At 40.3% G+C, this 24,752-nt stretch overlaps 1 protein-coding gene across 4 annotated transcripts in view; it reads right to left on the bottom strand.

Moving 5' to 3' along the window:
• The window catches only part of LOC117417149 (ephrin type-B receptor 3-like), a 39,898-nt gene extending 18,870 nt beyond the window's left edge, over positions 1 to 21,028 (bottom strand). For all 4 annotated transcript variants that reach the window (XM_034029021.3, XM_034029023.3, XM_034029022.3 and 1 more), the window contains exons 1-2: positions 20,395 to 21,028; positions 1,546 to 1,610 (exon numbers count right to left, since the gene is read on the bottom strand). In XM_034029021.3, the coding sequence (XP_033884912.2) occupies positions 1,546 to 1,610; positions 20,395 to 20,458 (129 nt within the window). In that variant the 5' untranslated portion in view covers positions 20,459 to 21,028. The remainder of the gene's footprint in view (positions 1 to 1,545; positions 1,611 to 20,394) is intronic.
• Between the last annotated feature and the right edge of the window lie 3,724 nt (positions 21,029 to 24,752).

Genomic DNA, 24,752 nt, shown 5'->3' with positions numbered 1-24,752 from the left:
CTGTGTACAGAACCAGAATAAGCTCACGGTGAAACAAAGAAGAACAGATCAAACTCAACTGGAAGTCTTTTTTACTCAATCGCTGTGGCTTGAAATTCTGACTGCCCCCCACTCCCCAGAGCCCAGCACATGGCTGCACTATGTAACTGACAGAACTATAGTACACACTGCACAGTGCATCACTGCTGCACACACTGCACAGTGCATCACTGCTGCACACATTGCACAGTGCATCACTGCTGCACACACTGCACAGTGCATCACTGCTGCACACACTGCACAGTGCATCACTGCTGCACACTCTGCACAGTGCATCACTGCTTTCCTCTTCATACATCTAAGTCCCACCCCTTGCATACGTGCCATGCCGTTAAAACCATGTTTAGAACTCTGTCTTAACCTTGTCAACCTGTATTACAAAGAGTGTGGTGACGTATCGGGAGAGGGTTACCAAATGAACATCTGGTGGGAGCGTGTTGTGTAGTTTATGCCTCTTGGTCCCCTCCTACCCGAAGCCTGCTGTTTTGTGCAGATTGATCCTGGGGGTGAAGAACAGGCTGCCGAGGAGGGCTGCAGGGGGTCAGCACTGTCACTTTCTTTGTTGCCACTAAGTTGCTCGGAAGTAAAGGGGGATTGTGAACAGCTGGGCTGGGTGAATGAAAGTAGATGCAAGCTTAAAGCAGGCTGGTACAGTCAAGTCACAAAGCCCAGGGCAGCCCCGGAGCATCTTTAATGTGTGAGAACTAATAAGATTGACTGCCCTCGGATCAGCACAAAACAGAGCCATGGAACTGCAAACCAGGGGGTTAAATATCCTGGCAGCTCCAAGCGGTTTTTACTAGGGTCATACCTAGAACAAGCCTGCACCAAGCTTTCAGTTAGACAAAAAGTTGTATCAATCCTAATTACAGTGGAAGCAGCCCAGCATCCTTTTCCTTTTCTTTTTCAATACATTTGTTTTCTAGGAATAAAGTCTTGGGACATAAATCCCTTTTGCAAGAGTTTTCTGGAGCCTGTATCGGGTCAAATCCAATCCACTCAATAATATTAATAGAGTTATTTTATAAAAATCTTCCTCTCTGCACCTCTTTGGCAGCACGGACTGTCTTGTGGTCCCTCCCTGGAAGGAGGCAGGATACAGAGATAGGGGTTTAGTGATTCAGCTTCCTGTTCAAATAAAGCATAATGCTTCCACTGGGCTGCTGGCGGGCTGTCAGGAATATGGGGTAGAGCGGGGGGGGGGAGATGTTGAGCAGGGGGCTGCAAAACAACACAACACCACAGTGCTGTGTCTATAGCATCATGCTGGACCATGTTCACTGAGTTTGCATAGAACAGAAAGAAGCCCCACTATAGAGCATCTGTTCCTGTTATCAAACTCATGAGGAAACAACGTCGGTGCATTTAGCTCACCTTGTTCCCATGTACCTGCCCATAATAGCTTGGGTTTAAAATACCATAAGATATGGATCTGAAACCAAATTATTTGAAACACATGGATAGACTCCTCAGATCAGGCCCCAAAGTCAGAGAACCCTGTCTTACCCCAGACTCTGGATGGGATGTCCAGGCTAGCTCTGATATGGCCCATTTCGTGTCCATTAACGTTTCTGAAAAAGAAGACAGAGAAACCAAATTAATACACATAAATCACAACGCCAGAGTGGCCCCCCCCCCCCCCCCCCCCCCCCCCCCCCCCCCCAGTCCAAAAGCAATCAGTTGTAGCCCCTTTGGTTCAGAGGACTGTAACACAATAAAATGGCACTGCTGTAGTTTATATACACGCGTTTGTTGTTTGAATGTGGTTTAGTCATTTCTAATTACAAGTGTCATATGGAAGCCCCTCATGAAGAAGACAGCCTCCTGTAATTTACTACACTTGCAGATTACCCTTTAAACAGTCAATAACTTTGTTAAAGTAGAACTTTTATTAGGAGGAAAGAAGAACAAGTAAAGAAAAGGAAACCCACTGGGGAAAAAAAAGACTGCCCTGTCGTATTGCCCAGCTACCAGGGATCTCAATGTTACCACCAGGGGCTAGCTGGAGGCAGTGGTGCAGTGACATTTGCAGGGTAGATGACCCCCTTGACCTCTTCTCATGGTCGGTAACCTCAGGGGCCCTTAGCAGTCCGAGTCCGAGAGCTACATTATTAAAAATCATACCACAGTGCTTAATCAAAATGAACATGTGTTGTCTCATTATAAAAACACTCTAGGATAGCTGAATAAGCCCCCCCACACACACCTGCAGTTGCTTCTCTGAGCTCTATTACAGTTTCGCTGTAGCTCTCGTTCTCTCTCTCTCTCTCTCTCACTCTCACTCTACTGTACTGTAATCCTTCAGGGACTCAGAATGAACTAATGAAAGAAGAAGAAGAAGAAGAAGAAGAAGAAGAAGAAGAAGAAGAAGAAGCAGCAGCAGCTTCCTCCACTATCCTCGCTTCAGCAATCCATCCATCAGTCGGGGTGCTAATTAAACCGGAGGCTCGCGAGGGAACCTTCCATTCTTTCTACCTGTCATTCTGCTTCCTTAATATACTGTTTATATCAATAGAGGTGCTTTGGGAAGAACAGGCTACTAGACACCAGCCAACTAAACTCAACTTGGAATAGAATCTCCTAGAAAGCTAATTAAGTGTTCCCGCAAGTTGTTTCTTGCTTGTAAGTTTTGAAACAGTGCGAAGTTTGAGCTAAAGCAAAACCTACAACCTAGTAGTTAGAGCTGAGGGACCGGTAGGCATGTCAGAGGTCAAGTAGACCCAGAGCTGGTGGGACATTGTTCTTCTTGCTATGTGCCAGGTTGGATGGAGGTGACCCCCAGTACCCTGCAATTAAACAAGCATGTCAAAGCTAGAATATGAGTGCAGTATCACTGAACACTTTCCTACTTCATAATGCATGAGCCCCAATGAAGGCATCGGCTCCCGAGAGACATTTAAGCAGATCAATTGGGACACATTTGCACCCCTAATAAAATATGTATTAGTCCTCACTCCTTAATACAAATCTTCAAGAAATTAAAAAAAAAGTGAATGCAGGGTAGAGAGAAGAGGAGGAAGAGGGTCTGTATCTCTGAGGTTTAAAAATCAGAGATCGAGTTACTCAGCACTTCAGGAGATAGAGAGAGAATGGGAACGCTACTAAAAACACAGACACACTCACACACAGAGATAACAACAACAGCAGCAACAGGCATTGAAAACACAGACACGCGATGCAGTGAAGGGCATCTGTTTATGCTAGAGTCTGCAAAAAAAGAGAGAGAGAGAGAGATGAGTAAGTGGAATACGTGGAAGTTTCAGGAGTTTTGTGCTGTTTTGTTTTAAAACAATAAAGCTCTCTCTCTCTCTCTCTCTCTCTCTCTCTCTCTCTCTCTCTCCCTCTCTCTATCTGCTGTTTTAGATGTGAAATCCTTCCTGTTGCAATGGGAGAGTAGAGTTAATGGCCGAACAAAGAGGGCTTTTATTGAGTGCCGGTGAATCTCAATGCCGCTCATCTGGCAGGGCAGGGAAAGGTACCACAGAGTTCAAGCTGGGAAGGGAGGACAGGGAGTGTGGGTGTTGCAGGAGAGATTCTGAGTCTCTCCTCCTCTCTCGTCAGATAAGATTCCTGTACAGTCATAAAGAGATTCGGTGATCAGATGACAGGCTGCTGCGTAATTTGATCTTTTATCTTTAACAAGTTTTCCAAGTGGGGAAATCAGTACATCTACTGCAGCTTATTCTGCACAGAATAACCACTCCACAGTTATCAGAAGCTATGCAGCACTTAAAGAAAAAGAAAAAGAAATGACTGCGCTGTTTAGGGAAGGCTGCAATAGACCTTTTCTCTGTAATAGCACAAAGGTACCCTGAAAAAAAGAAAAGACAAACAAGGCAGTGTTCCTGCTCTGCTGCTGACCATTCAAACCAAGATTAGCACTGATCCCTGCCTGCCCACGCTAGCACCAAGTGAGGTGGCAAAAACCTGAGGCAGTGGGAACAGGAGAGAGGATATTTCCATTCACCGTGACACACAGTTCTGAGAAACAGGATGCCATTCTGACTCACAGAGCTAACAATCATTTCCATTGTCATATATTTGATTGAAGCTGTTGGGATAGGACTGAAAGTCACTTTCACGAGACTCAGGTGAGGTAATCTTCTTTACCTACCTTACCCCCACCCCCCACCAGCACCACCAACCCCCATAAAATGAGGCAGCTGCTGGCCTGACTGCCTGGGGAATGGCAGTCTCAATACGTGACCATTAGTCATGAATGATCAAAAACACACACACCGACACACTCCCCTGGGCAACAGGCAAGGAGTCTTTTTATTTAAAACCTCTAATGACAGGGTCTGGATAATAACAGTCCACAGAGCTGAAATGGAATTTCTTCAAACCCAAATACAGAGGAGCATTTAAACAACACAACAGACCTGTTTGAGAGGGGAGGGAGGGGTGTGGAGAGGAGAAGAGGGGAGGGGAAAGAGGGGGGGTCCTGACTGCTGAGCTATGCTTTTTAAATGATTGAAAGTTTTAAACCACCAAATATAATTTAAAATGTCAGTAAAAAAAAAAAAAAATTTTAAATAAAGTAACTACTAGCAAACAACGCCTGGCTGGTAACTTATAAAAATGTGATTTATGAAGGCATGTTACTCTGTAATGAACTGTGAACCTTTGACTGCCCAAGTGTTCAAACATAGTTTAAAAGGTTAAGAAGTTAGAAGAAAACATGTGAAACAAAAACTACAGGCGCCATGGAGCGAGATTTGCCAGGGAGATAAGGCAGCAGTAGGCCTACAGCATTTCACTCTTTTGCTGTCCATTAAATGACACAGCTGAGCAGAATTCCCCATTTCAAATTAGCTGACCCTCCCAATACCAAATTAGCTGTGCTGCTTTTGTTAGCTCTGTACAGTATAGTGCTGAGAGCTACTTTTTGGACGATTCTTGTTTTTATTTTTTTGCATCTACTTCTATACTATACTTCGGCTAAAATATAAATCGGACATCAAATAAAAATAAAAAAAATCCTATTTAAACTCAAATTGTCCATCCCGGATTCTTTCGTTAAGGTTTAAAGCACAGTAATTAGAATCCGGAGGCTGCGAACAGACAGCGATAATTGGAAACCACGACTTTCTCCTAATTCTCTTGCATTGGAGGATGAGTGAGGATGAGCGAGGATGAGCGAGGCTGCGCTTTCAGCACTGGCACAGCCGACTGTGGTCATTAGCATCCAAATAGCTTGGGAGCGGAGCTAGCTGGGTGAATCTGGTCCTGGAGGATTGGAAAATCAGTGCCCTCAATACCAGGGAGCACAGCAGGAGAGATTAAAGCTTTACTGAACATTGTGTTTTTATAATAAACTCACTGTGGTGTCTGTGGTGGAAATGCACTGTATTTACTGTGGTCCTGGTGCAGAATCCAGCACGGTTATTGGATTCATTGGGGGTTTCTTGCGGTTGCACTTTTTTTTTTTCCTTATTTCATTATGCATGTGCTGTTTACTATGAAGGGATAGTCAAGTAGAACCAATATCATTGCTAGGTAGTTTTAAAACAAGCTTATTTATGGCAGCGAGGTTCCTAACAGTACCAATACTAAACCTGCAATTGCTCACTCTGCTATGCTGGTTTTATCTTATTATATCTCTGTGACACAGACTCTGCTGTGCGAGTTCTGGCTTGCAGTGCAGGGAAACAACCCGGGGCTCTGGGTGAAGAGTCCTAATTACACAGGACGGAGGTTGGAAGCTCTGCCCCCAGCTGTAAATCTTGCAGTTTGAAGACCCCGGGGGTGCTGTCTGTATCAGGAGACCACCTCACTGTTATTCTCTGTCCTTCTGCATTTTAGGGGTCAGGCTTATTGTTTTGCTTGTAATAATGGCTGATTCTGAAGGTTACCTTTGATCTACCAGAGCTCAGATATTCACACCCTGACTCACAGAGTGACTGCCTCGTTCTGTAAGGGAAATCAACGCTGCACTGCAGCCCGCAAGGAATCTGAAGCAAATTGTGCAGAGAATGGCAACAACATCACAGCAGCTGCCCAGGTGACGTTTGCAGACTCTCCCACAATGGCTGCACTGTACGGGTGCATAAGGAGATGCAAGCAGCACTGAATATTAAGGTTACAGTCATCTCCCTTTCGAAGTGCTCATGTTTGATTCAAAATGACTTTTTATTCACCACTGTGGGGATTCTGCTACACATTCTAACTGCCCACTCACAATTGATGATAATGGAGAAAACTTTTTTAAGGGGAAATCTGTAGCTCTCTCTCTCTCTCTCTCTCTCTCTCTCTCTCTCTCTCTCTCTCTCTCTGTCTCTCTCTCTCAGCAGCAGGGAGGTCATTTTTATTTTCGATGGCCGAGTGCACATGCATAATTACTCTGAACAAAAACACATGAAATCCCTTGGAGTCAGCAAAGCCCTGGGCTTAGAGGACACTGCTGTAACCCTTGGCTTTTTATGTGTAGCAGCAAAGCTAAAAATAAAGAAATAAATAAATAGCTATTAGTCTCTGATATCTTGAGTCTTCGCCTACAGCAGTTTAACTCTCTGCATCACATGACATCATGTGGATGGATTTGATTTGTTGCGAATAACATTTTTTCCTAGTAAAGTTTTTGTTTAATAAGGGATTATATTTCTGTTTTGTAGTTCCAAATATCACAAAAATGGTTAAAGGGTTAACAAACAAACAAAGAAGAAGTATGCAGATGTTTAAAATACTTTAAATAAAATTATATATTTTAAATAAATTGTGCCACCACTGTATTTGTGTTCTCTTTTTATTGTTTTCCTTTTATATGCAAGGCCTACACCTCCCATGATTTGGAAAGCTGCTAGATTTATGAGTAGCCCCCCCCCCCCCCCCCCCAGACAGGCCATGAGAATGGGAAGAAAGGCTGTCAGTGAGTGGCGTGGAGACCTGCGGCAGAGGCCGATTGTTCAGGCCTGTGTCCTGTGGGGGTTTTCTCATTCACCTCAAATCAAGCAACTTCACCTCTGTGAGACAGACAGGGCTGCGTGATGCCTCATGACCCACTTAACCCTGATCCTGGAGCCACAACACAGTTACAGTATGTATTTGAAGCTCAATTAATCACACACTGAAAGAGAAATGTCTATACATTGTATACGACCCAGAGCACACAATACCAGTGTATTAGGCTGCTTGCGAGAACTACAATCCTTACCCAGGGTAGTGAGGTGTAACTACACCAGCAGTAATTATTTTCACCTCTGATGATCGAGGGTCGGATTTACTATCAATATTGCAAGATTTCCTCACCAAGCAAATTCAAATTAAATGACTTTAGCTAAAGCTCCTAACTGCCATAGCAACAAAGCATCCATACACACTCCATACTCCCAGTCCCATAGCTCTAACCACTCGGCCGCACTGCCTCCCAGTCCCATCGCTCTAACCACTAGGTCGCACTGCCTACCAGTCCCATCGCTCTAACCACTAGGCCACACTCCCATTTCCTCCTTGCAGATCAAACAGACAGGGATACTAGGTCAACAGTCAACATTCAAACAAAACTCTAACTCTTGTATGCAAACTGTATCCAAACATGCAGATATACCGGTAATGCAAAAAACTGGAGATATATATTCACTCCAGCAGCAGCTAATTTGTTTCCTGAATGTGTCTGTTTACACAGCTTATCCGGGGCCTGGTCACGCTTCCACAGAATACAGAGTTTGTGGAAAGGTGTGACACTTCACAATACTACTCGCTTTGGAGATTCAGCTTTCCACTGCACTGCACAGTACTGTTGTACTTACATTTGGAAGCCTTTAAAATAGGCACTAGTTCCAAAATAAAAATGTCACGCCATTGGAGGAACAGAAAAAAAGGTTTAAAAAGCACACACACAGACACAGACACACACTCAGGTTTATAACACATTTTACTTCCTGGGCTTTCCACACTGATGAATTCCTTTGTTAACTGAATGCTCCCTCTGAAACATAGCAATTAAATTTGGGAGATCTGGCAGCCTTAGATAAACTAGACATGAGTCACAGAACCACACACATACACTGGCAAACAAGACTTACAAGGGCACACACACGCACACTCACACACACGCGCACTCACACACACACACACACACACACTCGCACACACACACACGCACACACTCACACACAAACGCATACACACACGCACACACACATAAACACACACCCGAGCACGAATGTAATATTTGTAAAATGCACTGAATACCTTATCAGGTAAGATATCTTGGTCACACATTAAAAAGACTATTCATGGCAATTTAATGTTGACTACGGGTAAATAAGTGTAATTACTGAACATGAAATCCATTAGAAATATAGGCTGAATTGTTAATAAATACAGCTGGTAACTCATCTATACAGTACTGAATCACTAAATGAAATAGACATATACTATATAATCCTCCAGCTAACAAGTCAACTATAGTTACCACAAACAACATGCGCAACAACTACAACAAAAAGAGCGACTTGTTTAAAACCATTAATGACAAACTGAGCCCAAGGCAAGTTAGGGACCTTAATCCCTATTGCTCTCCATTACTCCAGTTGTCACGCTGCAGGTCTCCTTCACTTATTAACACTGTGAACGGTTACCTGTCTGCTCATTAGCATTCAGGACAAGGAAGAGAACGGAATGCACTTCAACGCAGTTTAACACACCGAGGAGCAGGGGAAACTACGTGGGCACTGGCTCTTGAAGTTAAGGTTGGTTACGGTGTGTCTACAAGCCCGTTCGTTTTGACTCCTCGGATACAAAGGGGGAAACAAATACCGAGGGTGTTTTTGGAAACCAAGCGTGCGTGAAATTGAGAAAAACAGAGCAACCAGAATTTAAACAAGCAACACGGTGCGGAAGATGGTAAGGACACCGTCCAGATGGGATTGTCACTCTCCAGTCAGGAGAAGGACAAGAATGTCAGAAATGCTGCACTGTCTCCTAGCTTTGTGGCTCTAATGGAGGAGGGTGGGACGCTGGGAGAGAGGGGGGGAGGGGTGCAGAACCCACGGAAATGGAGCTGCAGATTGTTTAGTCTGTTCAACACTTGTTTCTATCTTATATGAGCTTGTCTGCTGTTATAAGCGAGCTGAACCTGATCTTTTACTGTCTATCTCTCTCGCTCTCTCTCTACTGGAGACAGCCAGGCCATCTGCACTGCTAACGAGCAATCTTCTTGTCATTTAAAATGAAAGCATGCTTCCTGTAGGGGATCGCTCTCTCTCTCTTTCTTCACTTTGTGTGTGAGTCTTCCTTTTCAAGAAATAAACCAATAATTCAGAGAAAGTGCTGAACTAAAGTGTCATTAATGTCTTCCTTTCATTACCCAGGTAGTGCAGAGCTTGTACACAGAGTACTACAGTAATCAGGGCCTGAGGCACAAGGCATGGGTCAGTAACACTGCAATCCAGAATGAGATAAATCCTGGTGATTTCAGAGCTGAAACAGAGACGCTTTGAGAGACAGAGAGGACACAAGCTGCAAACAATAGCTCAGGGGGTAGCTTCGAAGAGGGAAAATTATTACATTCTTAACTCTGGATTTCAAAAGAAAGGGTTTGTTAAGACTGGGAACCACTGAACACAAAAGCCTGTAGCAACATTAAACACATCCTTGTTACTGCACATGCAATTAATGGTCACCCTTATTGCTTTCAATTTTCCAGAGCAGCTGTTAAACTACAGCATCTCTACATTCCTCTATGGTGTGCCAATGAAATTCACTTCCACTGCAGGTTTAAATGTAGGTTTACAGAGACTTGCAGGAGGCGTTCTGTACGGCAGTCAATTAATTAGCAGCAAATTTAGGCTGTACACAGCAGCAGTGTCATCTGTCTGATTTTTGGGAATGCTGTCTCAAGATAAATGGGTGAGTGAGAAGGGGAGGGGAGAGGGGGCGTTTTGTTTTGTTAAAAATTGTTTTGCTGTCTGGCTCAGAAATAAAGATGGATTAAATGGATTTTACTGTAATAACAGCGAACTGCTGCGAAGGCTATGAACTCACACCGGCGCGCTGGTGGTTTGACAGTGCACCTGTAACCAGTAACCAGTAGAAACTGCTACAAATCCCTGCTTCTTGCACTCGGGTCAATGGCGAGCCACTTCTTTTTTATATATGGAAAAGTGAATACGATGGTGATCTGAGCTCCCTCTGTGATAATCAGTCACAGATCGAAGAAAGGAGCAGCGTGTAGGGCCTAATTGACGGGGGGTGTTGATTTATTTACAACCCCCCCCCTCACCCCTCCAAGGACCCAGGCTGTCTGGGGAGGCTTCCAGACAGGCAGCTCACTCTCACAGATTTATTGAGGGGTAAATTGAATCTCTGATAAATCCTTTTAGTCACATTGCGAGGGTCCCTGCTGGGGATACAGTCCCTCAGCTCCTGAAGAAGATTGTGGCAGTCTGTTCTGGGGTTTTATGATGCTTCAGATGGGTAGGGTACATGGCTTCTCTATCCCAGTCAATCGGGACTCTGACATTACAGTGCGATGCTCAGTTGCAACAAGACCCACAAAATGTGCAAACATTTATCTTAGCATTGCTTTAAGTTATGGATGAATAATTCACATGGGCTATCCGAAGTTACAGGGAGGTCTGTGAGCAATGAGATCAGTGCGCTCTGGAAAGAAATCAGTTTTAAAATGCTTAATTACAGCCGGAACAGGAACGTCTTTTGAAAAAGGTTCCCTGTCCCGGACCTTCGTCCACCACTATGCACCTGTTCTTAAACTAGACTAGTGAGCGCCTGTAGTTAACAGTGTGTGTTGCGTGGGAGGGAGACGGTTTATTACAAGGAATAATGGAGTCTTTATAGTAGATATTGCCTTTGAGGGAGGTACCAAGAGAGACGAAGGGAGAGAAGGCAGCAGAGATAAGGAGAGGCAACCAGGCGTTTCTATAAAACCTGACAAAACAACAGCTCTCAGGTTACAGGTGACCAACGCACTGAAATGAGCTCCCAGTACTGCAAAAAGCAGCTTGTGCCCTCTGTAGGTAGGGTTATGGGCAGCTCTCAGTTAGTGTGGTACTGCTGTGGTAAGAGAGCAATCCAGTGCAGCAGTGTGGAGAGACACCTCCAATCAAAGAGGTAGCCAGCGATGTTATCTGTTAAAAGACTTTCATTAAAATGCCATTGTTTAATTAAAAAGTACAGAAGCACTGCCTGGGGCTAGTCTGTCTCACAGAGTATTCCTGCTCAGTGTTTTTTCACGTTGCGATTATGATACGCGGTCAGTGGCTCTGACCTGAATCCCCAGCACAATGTTGCCATTGATATCCTCTTTGCATGTTGGCAGTTTCATTAAAATGAGCAGATTCTTGCAGAACCACGTAATGGGAGAGAGAGGGGCGGGAGGGTGTTTTAATTCTTCATATGCAGGGGGTGATACCTAACTTGGCACAACTCCAGAGAAAAAAGAGTATTATCACTGTGTACACCCACTCCACCAGAAAATAAGCTGGGGCAGCAACATGGGCAGAAATGAAATCCTGGTGCATATGTTTGCAGGAGCTGTTCAGAGAACGAAACCAAAAAACAATGCACTTATATGAGATAGACAATAAAGTACAGAACTTTGGAGGACAAAAATGTGTCTTGGGGAATTGTACAAACACCATAAGCAGTTATGACAAAAGATCTGGGATTGCTATCTTTAGCAGCCCCAAGACATGCATTTTTAATTGAAGTCGAATGCACACAACACAGGGTCAGATGGGTTGGTTGTTTGCTTGTTTTGTTTTTTCTTCTGAATTCCCTCAGAGGAAAGACCTGCGTGAGAGGAATCGATCAGCCTCCCTACCCCCACCCTCTCCGCAATGAATAGCTCAATCGCTCTGATTGATCGGCAGCGTCTCCGTTTAGAGACAAAGTATTCCGCTAATCCAGGGAATAAAGCAGAGGAGAAACAGCAAGGAGAAGTGGTGGGGAAGGAAAGAAGAAGGGGTAAAAGGAGAGAAGGGAGAGAAGTCCTTCTAAAACACTGCACAAAGATGTCTGAACGCCTCTCAAAGTTCCTGGCTGTGTTTCTGAATGAAAACAAAGTGTACTGGCCTGTTTGACAGGCGATGAAGTCCTGTCCCCCGTCCCCCTCCACACACACACACACACACACACTAACTTGCATAGTGCCCTCTTTCTCAGTCTCTCCCCCTCTTGTTTACTGAAGGGCTTCAAGGTAAAGAGCTGTGAATATCCTGCACAAGCTGCTTTGCTGAATGGAGCTGGGAGGAGGTCCCTCTATGCTCTTCCAGTCTCCCCCTCCCTGAGACACTGTGACCCAACACAGGCGCTCCTTAACCCAACACCCAGGAGAAAGGGATTCTATCCCCTAACTCAGTTAAACACAGGACATGCTCACATCATCTTCATGTATATATAGTAAAAAGCAGCAGACAAGCTAGTCTAAGCTGTATTTAGATTTTCTAACTAGTCTTGTGATCTGTTTGGCAGCTCTAATCCTTCTTGGTTTTTTTTGTTTTGTTGCTCTGATGTAATCGTATAATATTAAATATTATCGCACGGCATTGTTATTCAATCTTGCACCTTCACTGAAATGCATATTTATCTATTATTTATTAATTTTTTTGTTTTATTTATTTTTCTCAGAGATGTACTGATTTGCAGAACAGAATGTGCAACATTATTTTTCTGTGATAAAAGTTTTTGAAAATGTTTTGAAGCACTAAGAGCCGCGTGTCCTCTATAAAGAAACCTTCACACAGACATGGCAAACTGCAGCACAAAGTCCCAGTCCACACACTGTGAAAGCCAACCTGAAAATGCTGTTAACAGTCTCAATCGCCACTGAGTCTAGGTGCAGCAATGTTTTCACTGAGCTGTTTCGATAATTATTCCAACACACCCCTTAGACAGCAGATCCCAGAGGAGAAGAGGAGGAATGCTCCGTCACACAGTGTGAAGGGGAAGAAAGCTGCCATTAAGAGCCAGCAAATGTGCCCTTGTGTTCTGCCATTTCCCACCCAAGCACCTTGCTTCAAAAGAGAAGTGAAGAAGAAAGGTCAGATTTTCTGAGCTTCGGCTGCAGTGCTGAGGTGCTTACAAGATGACAAATACAAAATACAACAAACCCAGCACTGTAATAAACAACTTGAGTGCATGCAACAGTCCTTAAATAAACTGTTTATTTCTAGTTCGTAACATCAAGACAGTGGTTTCTAAACAAGTCCTTTTTGATAGGACCAGATCAAATACACGCTTTCAAGACCTTTTGTTTGTTTGAAAGAGAAAATAATTTGTGATTTATAAAACGTTTTTTTTTTTTTTTTTTAAATTAGAGATCCTATTATTATAAATAAAGACTCATAAATAAATAAACAAATACATATTTTACAAATATCATCCACAACTGATGTAATTGTATTAGTGATCGGCTCATTTTTTTTTTTTTTTTTTTATAGACATGCAGGGCCTGATGCAGCCTGCAAATAATTGCTGTGTTGCTGATCACCAAGAAAACTGAAAAGCGTATGAAGACCCGTCATGCTATGGGTATTTTAAAGAAAAGTGAGCAGGTTTATAAGCAATAACAGAACAGGTGCAGGTTTGGGAGTGAGGGAACACACTAAGATAACCGTGCTACAGAGACTGACATAGCGACTGCTTATAGCGCTTTACTAGCTGGGTATTTAAGATGGCGGAATTATTATTATTTATTTTTTTTAAAAGAAGAATACATTGTTTATAGTAGGTCTGAGGTCTCAAGTAGGGATAACACAGGAATCGATATTTAAAGCAAGTACAAAGTTAAAAAGGCTCATTTTCTGAAAAATTAAACAGTTGTAAAAAGAAAAAAGAAACTATCAAAAAAACACTTTCTGATAGTTTTATACTGTCAAGTTGTTTTTTTTTTTATTTTGTTATTAAGGACAACACAGTTTTCTTAAAATTATATATATATATATATATATATATATATATATATATATATATATATATATATATATATATATATATATATATATATATACCCAGACCATAATCTATACAAATAATGAATTCAATATGTGTAATTATAACATCATTTGAAATGTCTAATACAATGTTGCTGTAGGAGCAGTAAAAGCTATACCACCAGGATTGTTAGAAAAGTGCACTGTGGGGTACAGCACCCCATCCTCTGCAGATTCCTTGTATTTCTGTGCTCCACAGGAGCCGGTGTCTGGGAATGATTAAGATAAGAAGGGATGGTGCTGTTGCAAGCTCGCGCGAGTGGGCCTATCGCTCAGATAACACTGCTTTGAGGAAGAAACATTAATGTCGGGAAACGTTAGCTCCAATTACAGGAATACAATTATTCCTGTGCTCTTATCAATGTGTCCGTTTGCCAAGTAATGTAGGTGTTGTTTTATCAACTAAAGAGCTCCGAGAATATATTTTAATAACTTAATAATTTAAGTGCTAACCGGCTATTTACTGAGAAAGAAAGAAAGAAAGAAAGAAAGAAAGAAAGAAAGAAAGAAAGAAAGAAAGAAGAAAGAAAGAAGAAAGAAAGAAAGAAAGAAAGAAAGAAAGAAAGAAAGAAAGAAAGAAAGAAAGATAGAAAAATACATGATTTCTAGTTTATATACATTTTGCAACTTATTAGGCCTATCGTTTGACTGTTTTACATTCAGTATTGTTTTTTCAGTAGTTTTTTTTCTTCACTTTCGTAATTTGCTTTAAATTTGTTTAGCTAATATTTTGGTGGTGTCGCTATAATCATTTTTTCCATTGCTTCTGCCAATGGTTTTAAAGCCCTTTTTATTTAATTTTCCTTCTGCTTTCCTTCTGCTTTCTTTCCTTTCTAATACAGGATATTTTGTGTTTTATTGTATTATTATTATTATTGTTATTATTATTATTATTATTATTATTATTATTATTATTATTATTATTATTAAAAGTTTATATTAGATTTGCGAAGGGAACCAATTTCTCTATGCTCATACCACCACCAAACAACAGCTTAACATAAAACCACGGCCTTTACTGTATGTTTAAGTAAAATTCACATAAATACGGTTTTATTTGTGTTTTTAGTGTCCTGAGTTATGCAGGTGAGACCTTGTAATTATGGTGCTCGTTGTGAAAACCGTCGCTTCTCAATTAATAGGATTTTGCAAACTACACTACGCTAATTTATACAAGACTAGCAAGGTTCTTTAGTTTTTATTTATTTGGTGTTTATAATACAATTAAGCATGACGCCTCTTATTTTGTTTTATTTTTTGTATATATTAAAAATAGTTTTCCCAGGAGTTAAAGCTGTTCCCCAGTGCCTTCACACAGAGACGCGCCTGAGTAACGCATTCAGCTTTGCTTCCATGAAAAGTTCCTATACATACATGATGATCGTTCAACTTGATTCAGTTAGGGAATGGCTTATAAAAAAAATCACACACAAAAAAAAAGAATAATACATACATAAATAACTAATAGATTTCCCAAAGAAATGAAACTGCGTGTGCCGTCTCGATCTAAAGGCGCGCTTGCTTGCACTGGCTATACTAGTTAAACTGAGAGTACAACAGCCAGACGGGTTTTGTATTATATATTTATGTATTTTTATATGTATTTTATTTTGCTTAAATCGATGTGGTTTGTATAATTATCCATGTACAATATTGTATTGAGTTTGCCTGTGCCGGCTCTAGGGTACAGCAGCCGGATAGCAGATACCCGATTGATCTTCAAATTTACACAGAGACACCCTCGGCTATCGCCGGTCGATCACGGCTCATCAAGCAAGTCATTCATAACGTTAGCACAATTAACACTTTCACTAATTAACCTGAGGAAGGTTAATATTCACGTAAACATGCATATTGTATGCCATTCCATTTGTATTATTTCACACAATAGCTATTGTCCGAGGAAGGATGATTTTTTTTATTTTTCACCTATTAAGATAACGTTATCTGTCTTACAGGCCTACTTGATAAAGTGTGTGTCAAGCCATTATCATAAAGTCATGGTTTTAATGCTGGGGTCTAACCTCTGCTTGACCCCCAGTGCTCGGTAGGGGGTACAGTACACACAGTTTATTTGTACCGGTCTCCTCTCGTAGAGTCTAGAAAGAATAACACAGTGCCGAGGCTTGCTCAGCTAAACACCAGCTCGTAGTTAATTGCAGACTTATTCCCTTGATACTGTCAGGACTTGCACTAACGCGAAACGCACCTTTACTCAGCGCGTCCCGTCGTGCTATTCTGAAGAGACCGGGTTGTATTGCGAATCGAAGTGTATATTAAGGGTTTGTTTAATGTATCAATTAGCCCACCATGCCTTTCAAGTGTTAACGTGGGAAGTTACACTCCTTTCATTTTAACAAATGCAGCATAGACTATAAACAGCAAACGCAGTCAAGGATTTGAAAGTGTTCAGGTGTGAGGAGGAAGCAGAAGGTGGCTGCATGCCAGCATGCCAATTGTATTGATGTATTTGTTTGTTGTTTTATATTTGCATTTACAGTAAAACATAAATAAATAATATGCTACATGTGTGTATGTAAGTATGTATGCATGTATATAGACATATATATTGTGTATTGGGACTATATGTATATGAATACAGTCCAACTCTGATCTGGTTGTAAAACCCAGCTCGCCGCTTTAGTAACCTCAGGGCCCGGGCCTGGTTTAATTTGCATCACAGTACTCTGGAGGCTGAAATGCATTATTCCAATCTTTTACCAAACGGCACTTCTGTGTAACCCAGTTTCATTCAGTTCGCTTCGAGTTTATTTACTCAGAAAGGCCATTCCTCCTTTTGTGTAATCGATAATGGGGCTTCCGTAATCCAGAGTGCTATGTGATTGGCATTCTTGTATAATCGGTCACTTCTTTTGACCCAGAGTTTCAATGTTTTGCAGAACTCGTTCTAATACTGCGATAATGATGGATTATAGGTCTGTCGATATTCCAGAACTCTGGTCATCGCATTCGCAAGGGAAATATCACGTGCTTCAAACTGAGGATAGTAATTAGGCCTATAGATGTCTGAAATGCATAATTTATAATACACATAGGCATTTTATCTAAGTGCAAAATCACCAATACAGTGTGTCCTATCTGTATAGTTTATAATATTTATACTGTATCATCCACGTTATTCAGCGTGCCATTTTAACAGTCATTCTGTTTTATTGGAACAGCCCGAGGCAGTAAGAATATGGAAGGCCTTATTATTATTATTAATAATAATAATAATAATAATAATAATAATAATAATAATAATAATAATAATAATAATAATAATAATAATAATAATAACACACAGTGTATGTGCAAACGTGCAATACTGAGGGTAATGGAATGTGTATGCCAGCAACATTTTTTTTAAAAGCCAGTCCTAAACCAGAGCCGTGGATACTGTCAATGGAAGGGGCTCATTAAGGACAGCTCGTTCCTAACAGCCTTTTAATATCCCTATGCTCTGGGTCATTCATTACAATGGAAAGACGCAATTCAACCACAAGACCTCAATTAATAGAAAACAGAATGTGTCAGTGTTATGCATCTGTAAGCATACAAAAACAAAACATACAAGGCGGCTAGTTTATTGGTTACGTTTAAGTGTAATTAAAGGACAATAGCATGTTAATGACGGTTTTATTCAACCCTTTTCAAAGGGTCTTCAGACAAACTGTGTGAAAGTTAAACCCGAGGTCTGATTCACATTTCCTCTGCCGCTCAGGTGAAACCTGAATACTCGGCTATGCGTGCCTCGTAGCCCTTGTAGTATATTTTTAGTCACCCTGTGGCGGAATACATTTTTCTATACGTGTGGTTTTCGTTACACTACTGCCAAAGCGATGTTTACCTCTGCTAAATTACTGTGAAATAAAAACACGAGATTCCTTCCCCAGATAGATCGTTACAAATCTGTCCTCAACTTAGACCCGCACCATCCTTCAGTGTGACACTGCAAATACTAAACCGTCTCCACAAGCAAAACAGAGAGGTCTGTTGTAGATATGAATAATTGGTTACAAACTCGCTGTTGTTTTCCTCATAATACATATTCAGTTTGCTAATATCCTATAAAGGTTACATTACTGCAAAGGCTGGTGTCAAAAGCAGATTGCTTCTCGCCTGTAAATCGGAGGCACAATGCACCAAACAGGAAGGTATATCTGCAGATTTTTTATTTTATTTTTATTTTTAGAAGGTAGGTGTGTCACTTCTGTACAAATATAAAGCATATCGTTCACATAGCCACAGCATGGCATGTCCTCTCTCCATTGCCCATGCCTCAGCCTATGTATGCAGCCCGGGGTCAACCATTTGTCCTGGTCACAGCTTAAAAGACAGCGAAAGAGATCCATAAATCTTACGCTCACATTAAAAGCTTAGCTAAACCCTAAAGTAAGTCAGGACGAAAATGTCATCACTTAATGTGGAAATATATTGCATGAACAAAATGTATCAAGTTCAAGACAAGCAGACCTCCCTCAAGTGAACACGGTGGTTCTAGAAACCGGATCACACGTGCTGCATTTGGGGAAGTTAAAACTGCAGATAACACTTCTTGCACACGATTAAAATTGAACGAAATGCAATAAGTCAGCCAGTTAGGAAGTAACCTGTAAACATAATAAATTACTGCCTGAGTAAGACAGCTATTGATAATATTATTTTTTTTTAAAAATAAAGCTTTATCTGTTCTAGATATGGACAGTGGATAATATGACCATGAGGTTTATGGTGTGTATTTCAGATGAATACAACCATTGTTTTCAGAGATTTGCAGAACTGTTGCTTTTGTAACATTGCTGATAACGCGGCCGCAAACAAGGCTGTTCTTTGAAGTTTATCAATTTTGGCATCATAACATATATTACCAATGCCCGACGTGGCACTTCATGGAACATTCAAATTACTGGTATATACAAATAAAAAAAAGAATAAAGAAAGAAGAAATCTTTAATTAAGGTATATTATCTTATCTAACTTTTATTACATTATTGTATTGCACATGGCCGTTTTTTTATATTTGTATTACCAGTATTTTACTCTTTGATGAAAACATCTGGTGTCCTGAGATACAGAACAAACCTCTTTGTTAAACTGTATGGGAAAGGGGGGGATGATACAGACTGGTTAGTGACTGTTTGAAAGGCTCTGTATCACTGACATAATTGTGTACGAAGTAGGAGTGGGCAGATTCTCAGTAAATATAGTTTCATACCTGTGTTCAAACATAAATACTGTTGAGCTCAAATGTTAGGCATCGATTTCAACAAAGGCATTAAAGACACATTTTTACTGATGCGCTTCTCTGGTATTTGTTTTACACAGCAGTCTCGAAGCCCGTATATACAGTATATCTGAAACGGATTTATTTAACTTAAATATATATATTTGCCTTACCGCCGTGACTAAGCCAGCTGACACCGGTTTTTTAAAAAGTATCCTTTCTCTCCAGTTTGTGCCAACAGAGTAATGGATTTAAGAGAGAAAATGTAACCGTGACTTTCTTACGCATTTTGGAAATTGTTCTGCAACACGGGGGGGGGGGGGGGGGGGGTTGAAAAATAGGCTGCTTCAGCTTCCAAGAAATATCCATAAAAGGTGAAATCGAGTGGCATGAAAAGTGCAACTTCTAAAAGCAGGGCAAAGGTTGGAAAATGAAGTGAAACTTTATGAACTGAAATTGGCAGCCTGCATTTACTGAAGTCGCTAATCTACTGAAATGATACGCGCGTCTATACAGCTAATACATTTGGAAAAAAATAGTGGCTGGCTGCTTGGAGTTGCCTTAATCTATCATTCCCAAGACTAAGGACAACTGGTCTGTGTAGAGAAGACATCTCGTTTCCGAGCTGCCAGTATTGTCCCAAACTTCGCTTTCCCAGCACAATCAGACAATTGCATTGAAAATGGGCTTCCATGGCGAGAGATTGTATTGCGCTAATTTTCCTCGCAAAGAGAATACAAGGCGATGCTGTTTGGATATTAAATGGGGCGATGCTGTTTGGATATTAATTGGGGCGATGCTGTTTGGATATTAAATGGGGCTTTTAAAAGTATTAAACAAATTAAAAATATGCAGCCAGGCAACAACATGATAGACGCGCAACTCAACGGGCTGCTGAGTAAAAAGGCGAATGTAAGCAACTTCTGACATCGAGTTTCCAAAAACTGCCTAATAATACAAACCAATGGAAAGGGTACCCTAATGGTTTTGAAATAGTGCTGCATGCTTACTAACTGCGGTTTTAAATAGATAAGCAAATTGACCACAGTGCAATTCCCATCGGAAGACAATTATTTATTAATAATAATAATAATAATAATAATAATAATAATAATAATAATAATAATAATAATACAAACTGGCCAATTTGCCTGAAAAAAGTCTCTTTCTTACCTTCAACAGCTAAAGCCATGGGCAGCAAAATGCTGCACAAAAAGACCAAATAATCCATTGTCATAAACCACAGGGCAGGAACATAAAAAAAACAAGTAAAAAATAGTGTGCCAATAAATCCTGAAAAGTAGTGCTGATGGTGGCCGCTGCGTTCACCGACAAGTCTGCTATACCAGTACCGGTACCCCGGCTTTAAAACAGGGTCTTTCCAAAACGCCAACCGAGAACCCGCGTGTATGACTACGGGTTCGAGCGCTGTACAGTAGAGTCCATGCAAATCCGCGTGTAGGAATATTCAGTAATAGTTCTGAGCGCTATCCACGCATCTCACGGCTAAGCAGCGGGGTTCTGTAGTTTATTCCGGGAGTACCCCCTCCCCGTGTTGGAGCTGGTTTTAGGGAGGCTGTTTCGCGTAGTAGAGATCTGTTTAGGTTCCCTGACTTTGGGAGATAAGTCCAGTAGTGAAGCGTATGCATGCAGTTTAAAGATAGCTCCGTTTCTCCCGCTGTAGTACTGCAGGTAATCTCTATACTAATAATGTAATTCCATGAGCTATCGTGCTAGCTGCTTGTTTCTGCTGCTGTGCTCTCACTTGATGCATGCACTGGAATGAGACTGCTTGCAGTTGGGACCTGAGCCGAGCTCAGAGAAGAGAAAGGGGACGGGGAGGAGGAGGGTTAAATCATCTGTCACTCCTAAAGGCACGCCCCCGCACCGCGTTCCCTATGCTGCGCTGTGCGATGCTGTACTGTGCCCATCCCCCCCACCGCACTCCAACAAAACTGTTTGGATCAGACAGGAGTACAGAGGAAGGGACCGGGATAGAGCAGGTACACGGCGCCCCCTGCGGGCCAAATAAGTTTCCCGTATCTAATGCACTGTATCGCAATGATCTACGCGTAGTTAAAAAAGGAAAAAAAAGAAATTGAGAAACAGACGATTGATGGGAATATATATATATATATATATATATATATATATATATATATATATATATATATATATATATATATATATATATTCACTGCCTCCCAAAGATTCTTCCACAAAAGTCTGCGTCCCTCGTCCACGTTGCTCCGGCGTGTTTCCTAATTTCATCTTGACATCTTCCTGGAGGTCTTCTTCTTGATCTCTTTATATCTCTTGGGATCCAGTCTAGTATCTCCTTGGTCCAGCCATGGTCTGTTCTTCTTGCTACATGTCCGGCCACTTGCCATTTCAGTTTTTTCGCTCTTACATATATATATATATATATATATATATATATATATATATATATATATATATATATATATATATATATATATATATATATATATATATATATATATATATATATTATTAAGAAAATGAACTACCTACAATCTTATATACCATATTATTTCAATACCGTCTATGGCTATGTGAAATACTGTCCGTAATTGTGAGTAAACACGCTGTTATTTACTCCTGTGCTGTGCACACAATAAGAAATCGCTCCATGTATTCCTGTTCAAATCAGTCGTGTCAGTAGTGTGTTGTTCTGCTTATACCAGCGATGTTAACACACACCTGCATATTACTGCATTGTATTACATGCGTCCCCGCTCCAACCCTAGCCCTCACCTTTCATGGTAACAGTTATTACTGGGAAATCTGAGAAACCTTCATCTTAACCCAGTCATTACAGACCTTATATAGGTATTACTGGCAGAGCCTCAGAATTATTTAGAGCGTTGTAAATCCTCGAAGACATCGCTTTATCTTGAACAACAGAGGGGCAGATAGCTACTGCAATACTAGAACTAACAAGTAACTGAACGGCTCTTAGACATTCAAGCTATTCTGCCGTTTCGCGGCTTTATTATTATTATTATTATTATTATTATTATTATTATTATTATTATTATTATTATTATTATTATTATACTATACTACTACTAATAATCATAATCATAATACATTGTACTATCTTGCAGAAGTGAAAGTATGAAATGTCTAGGTTATGTTAAAATATATTTTTCCAGATCATGTTTTCTGATGTATTATCCATATAATAATAATAATAATAATAATAATAATAATAATAAATTAAAGGCCTGCATTACAGAATATTTATTGTACTGCAGTGTTAATGTATCCCACGACACCCTCACAAGACTGTTACCGGCGAGCATCCTGTCATAGCTTAGTAGTGGAAGCTCAGGTCCATTTGACAACGCATCGCTAATACAAAGCAAACTGCTCCCGCCGGGGTAAATGCGATGCATGCGAACACCGCGTTTTAGCCATGCTAATGAACAATCAGGTGTCGTTCTGTTTGTTACACTGACAGTCCCCAAATGTATGAAGTACATGGAATATGACAGACTGATAACTTGTCACTGTACTGCAATATTGTTTGAAGAAGAAGAAAAAACTAAAAAGCAAGCACAGCAAGCAGTTTAGTGTACAGAGCAAGACCATACAGTGTATATCCTATTTATATTTGTAGTTAACATTATTGTTATCATTAATGATGTTATTAAATAATAACACTAATATTGTATCAATAATAATAATAATAATAATAATAATAATAATAATAATAATAATAATAATAATAATAATAATAATACATGTACCCTATAATGGTTTTGCGCAATTCCTTTTTCGCCCTCTAAAACAAGCATGTCTCATTTGATAATCAGACATGGATTCTATTTGTTTGTGCAAACGTGTTCTCGATCGTTTTCTTTCTTTCTTTCTTTCTTTCTTTCTTTCTTTCTTTTTCTTTCTTTCGTTGGTTTCTCATTTGCTTTATGTATTAATTGCCTGTACTTTACTAAAACAGTCATTCACGCGTACTCCCAATATCAAACAGACTAACAAATGATAAATACATAAATGACCTGTTATCTGAGTTTAATAACAATCTTTTGGAAACCCGTATTTTTTATTTGACCCGCGCGGGTTTATGGGAGCCATGGCATTGTATAGGCCTACCTCAATCATCTAATTAACACAAATATCCTTTTAAATCAATACATCAGTTCACAAATGAAAATACAACTTTAAAGAAATATCCACTGGGAAAATACGGAACTTAAAGACGTAGCAACAAGCCCTGCAAATAGCAAAATGCACACTTTATTATTATTATTATTATTATTATTATTATTATTATTATTATTATTATTATTATTATTATTATTATTATTATTATGTAGACATATGTACTGTATTTAGTGTGTGTTGTATATTACATCATAAGTCTGCTGTGTTAGATACCACTGACCAGGCGTCAGACTTCTTGTCTTAAGCAACACAACTTTCCAATAATACTGATTTGAACAAACTCTCGCTGCCTCACTCGCGTTTCTTCCAGCTTAACTGAGCACTTCCCTGTTTCTCAAACAATCTGTGTCGCTGACAGATAACTGGCTATAATAACCTATCGGCCCGCAATTAGGACTCTTGACGGCTTTACAATAGGCGCCTTGATAATGCGGCCCCTTCTACACAAGCATAAAGCCATAGCCGTAGTCCCCGGATCGATCTATCGCCTATACGAACATGACGATACAGACTATTAGTAGTAGTAGTAGTAGTAGTAATAGTAGTAGTAGTATTAAAAACATTATGATGACGAAGAAGAAGATGAAGAAGACAACAATAATAATAATAATAATAATAATAATAATAATAATAATAATAATAATAATAATAATAATAATAGTTGTAGTACAAGTAATCGTAGTAGTGTAGGGCTAAAGAAAAAATAATTTACATTTTTATTTACATTTCATTTTATTTTAAACGGGGGGTGGGGGGGTGGGGGCTGGAGGGGCTGCCCGTCCACTTTTAACAGCGAGAGCGAGAAGAATATATATATATGTGTGTGTGTGTGTGTGTGTGTGTGTGTGTGTGTGTGTGTGTGTATACCTTGAATCGTTCTTCCAAAACACAGTGACACAGATACATTAAATAAATCCACAAATTAAGACGACATCAGAACTGTGTTGATAGACAGTAATCCTACCGTTTCTCTAGCTGTACCGCCAGCTTCTACAGAGGATCACAGAAGCTTTTAACAAATCACATGGGAAAGAATGAGCGCAGAGAAGCCGAGTTTACGTGAGGCAGAGAATGTTGCGACATTCGTCATCTTGTAACGCTATAGACTGTTGAAACATGTCTTACCATTTCATGTCATTTGTATCCGAAGCAGTAAACAACTGTAGAGCTTAAAATAAATTAATAAATTACTGGCTCCATGGACTATAAAGCTAAACAAACACGCTGCAGACAGCTGTTTAATATTCTTTATCAATGTATTCTTTATCAAAGTAAATGCTGTACATGGCATTTTCTTTTTTTTGTTTGTTTTACAAAACGAA

The sequence above is a fragment of the Acipenser ruthenus genome, chromosome 12, assembly GCF_902713425.1.
Source record: "Acipenser ruthenus chromosome 12, fAciRut3.2 maternal haplotype, whole genome shotgun sequence".
In the NCBI taxonomy this organism is placed as follows: Eukaryota; Metazoa; Chordata; class Actinopteri; order Acipenseriformes; family Acipenseridae; genus Acipenser; species Acipenser ruthenus.
Note: the sequence above shows the minus strand (reverse complement) of the source record. Positions and strands in the feature narration are given on the sequence as shown.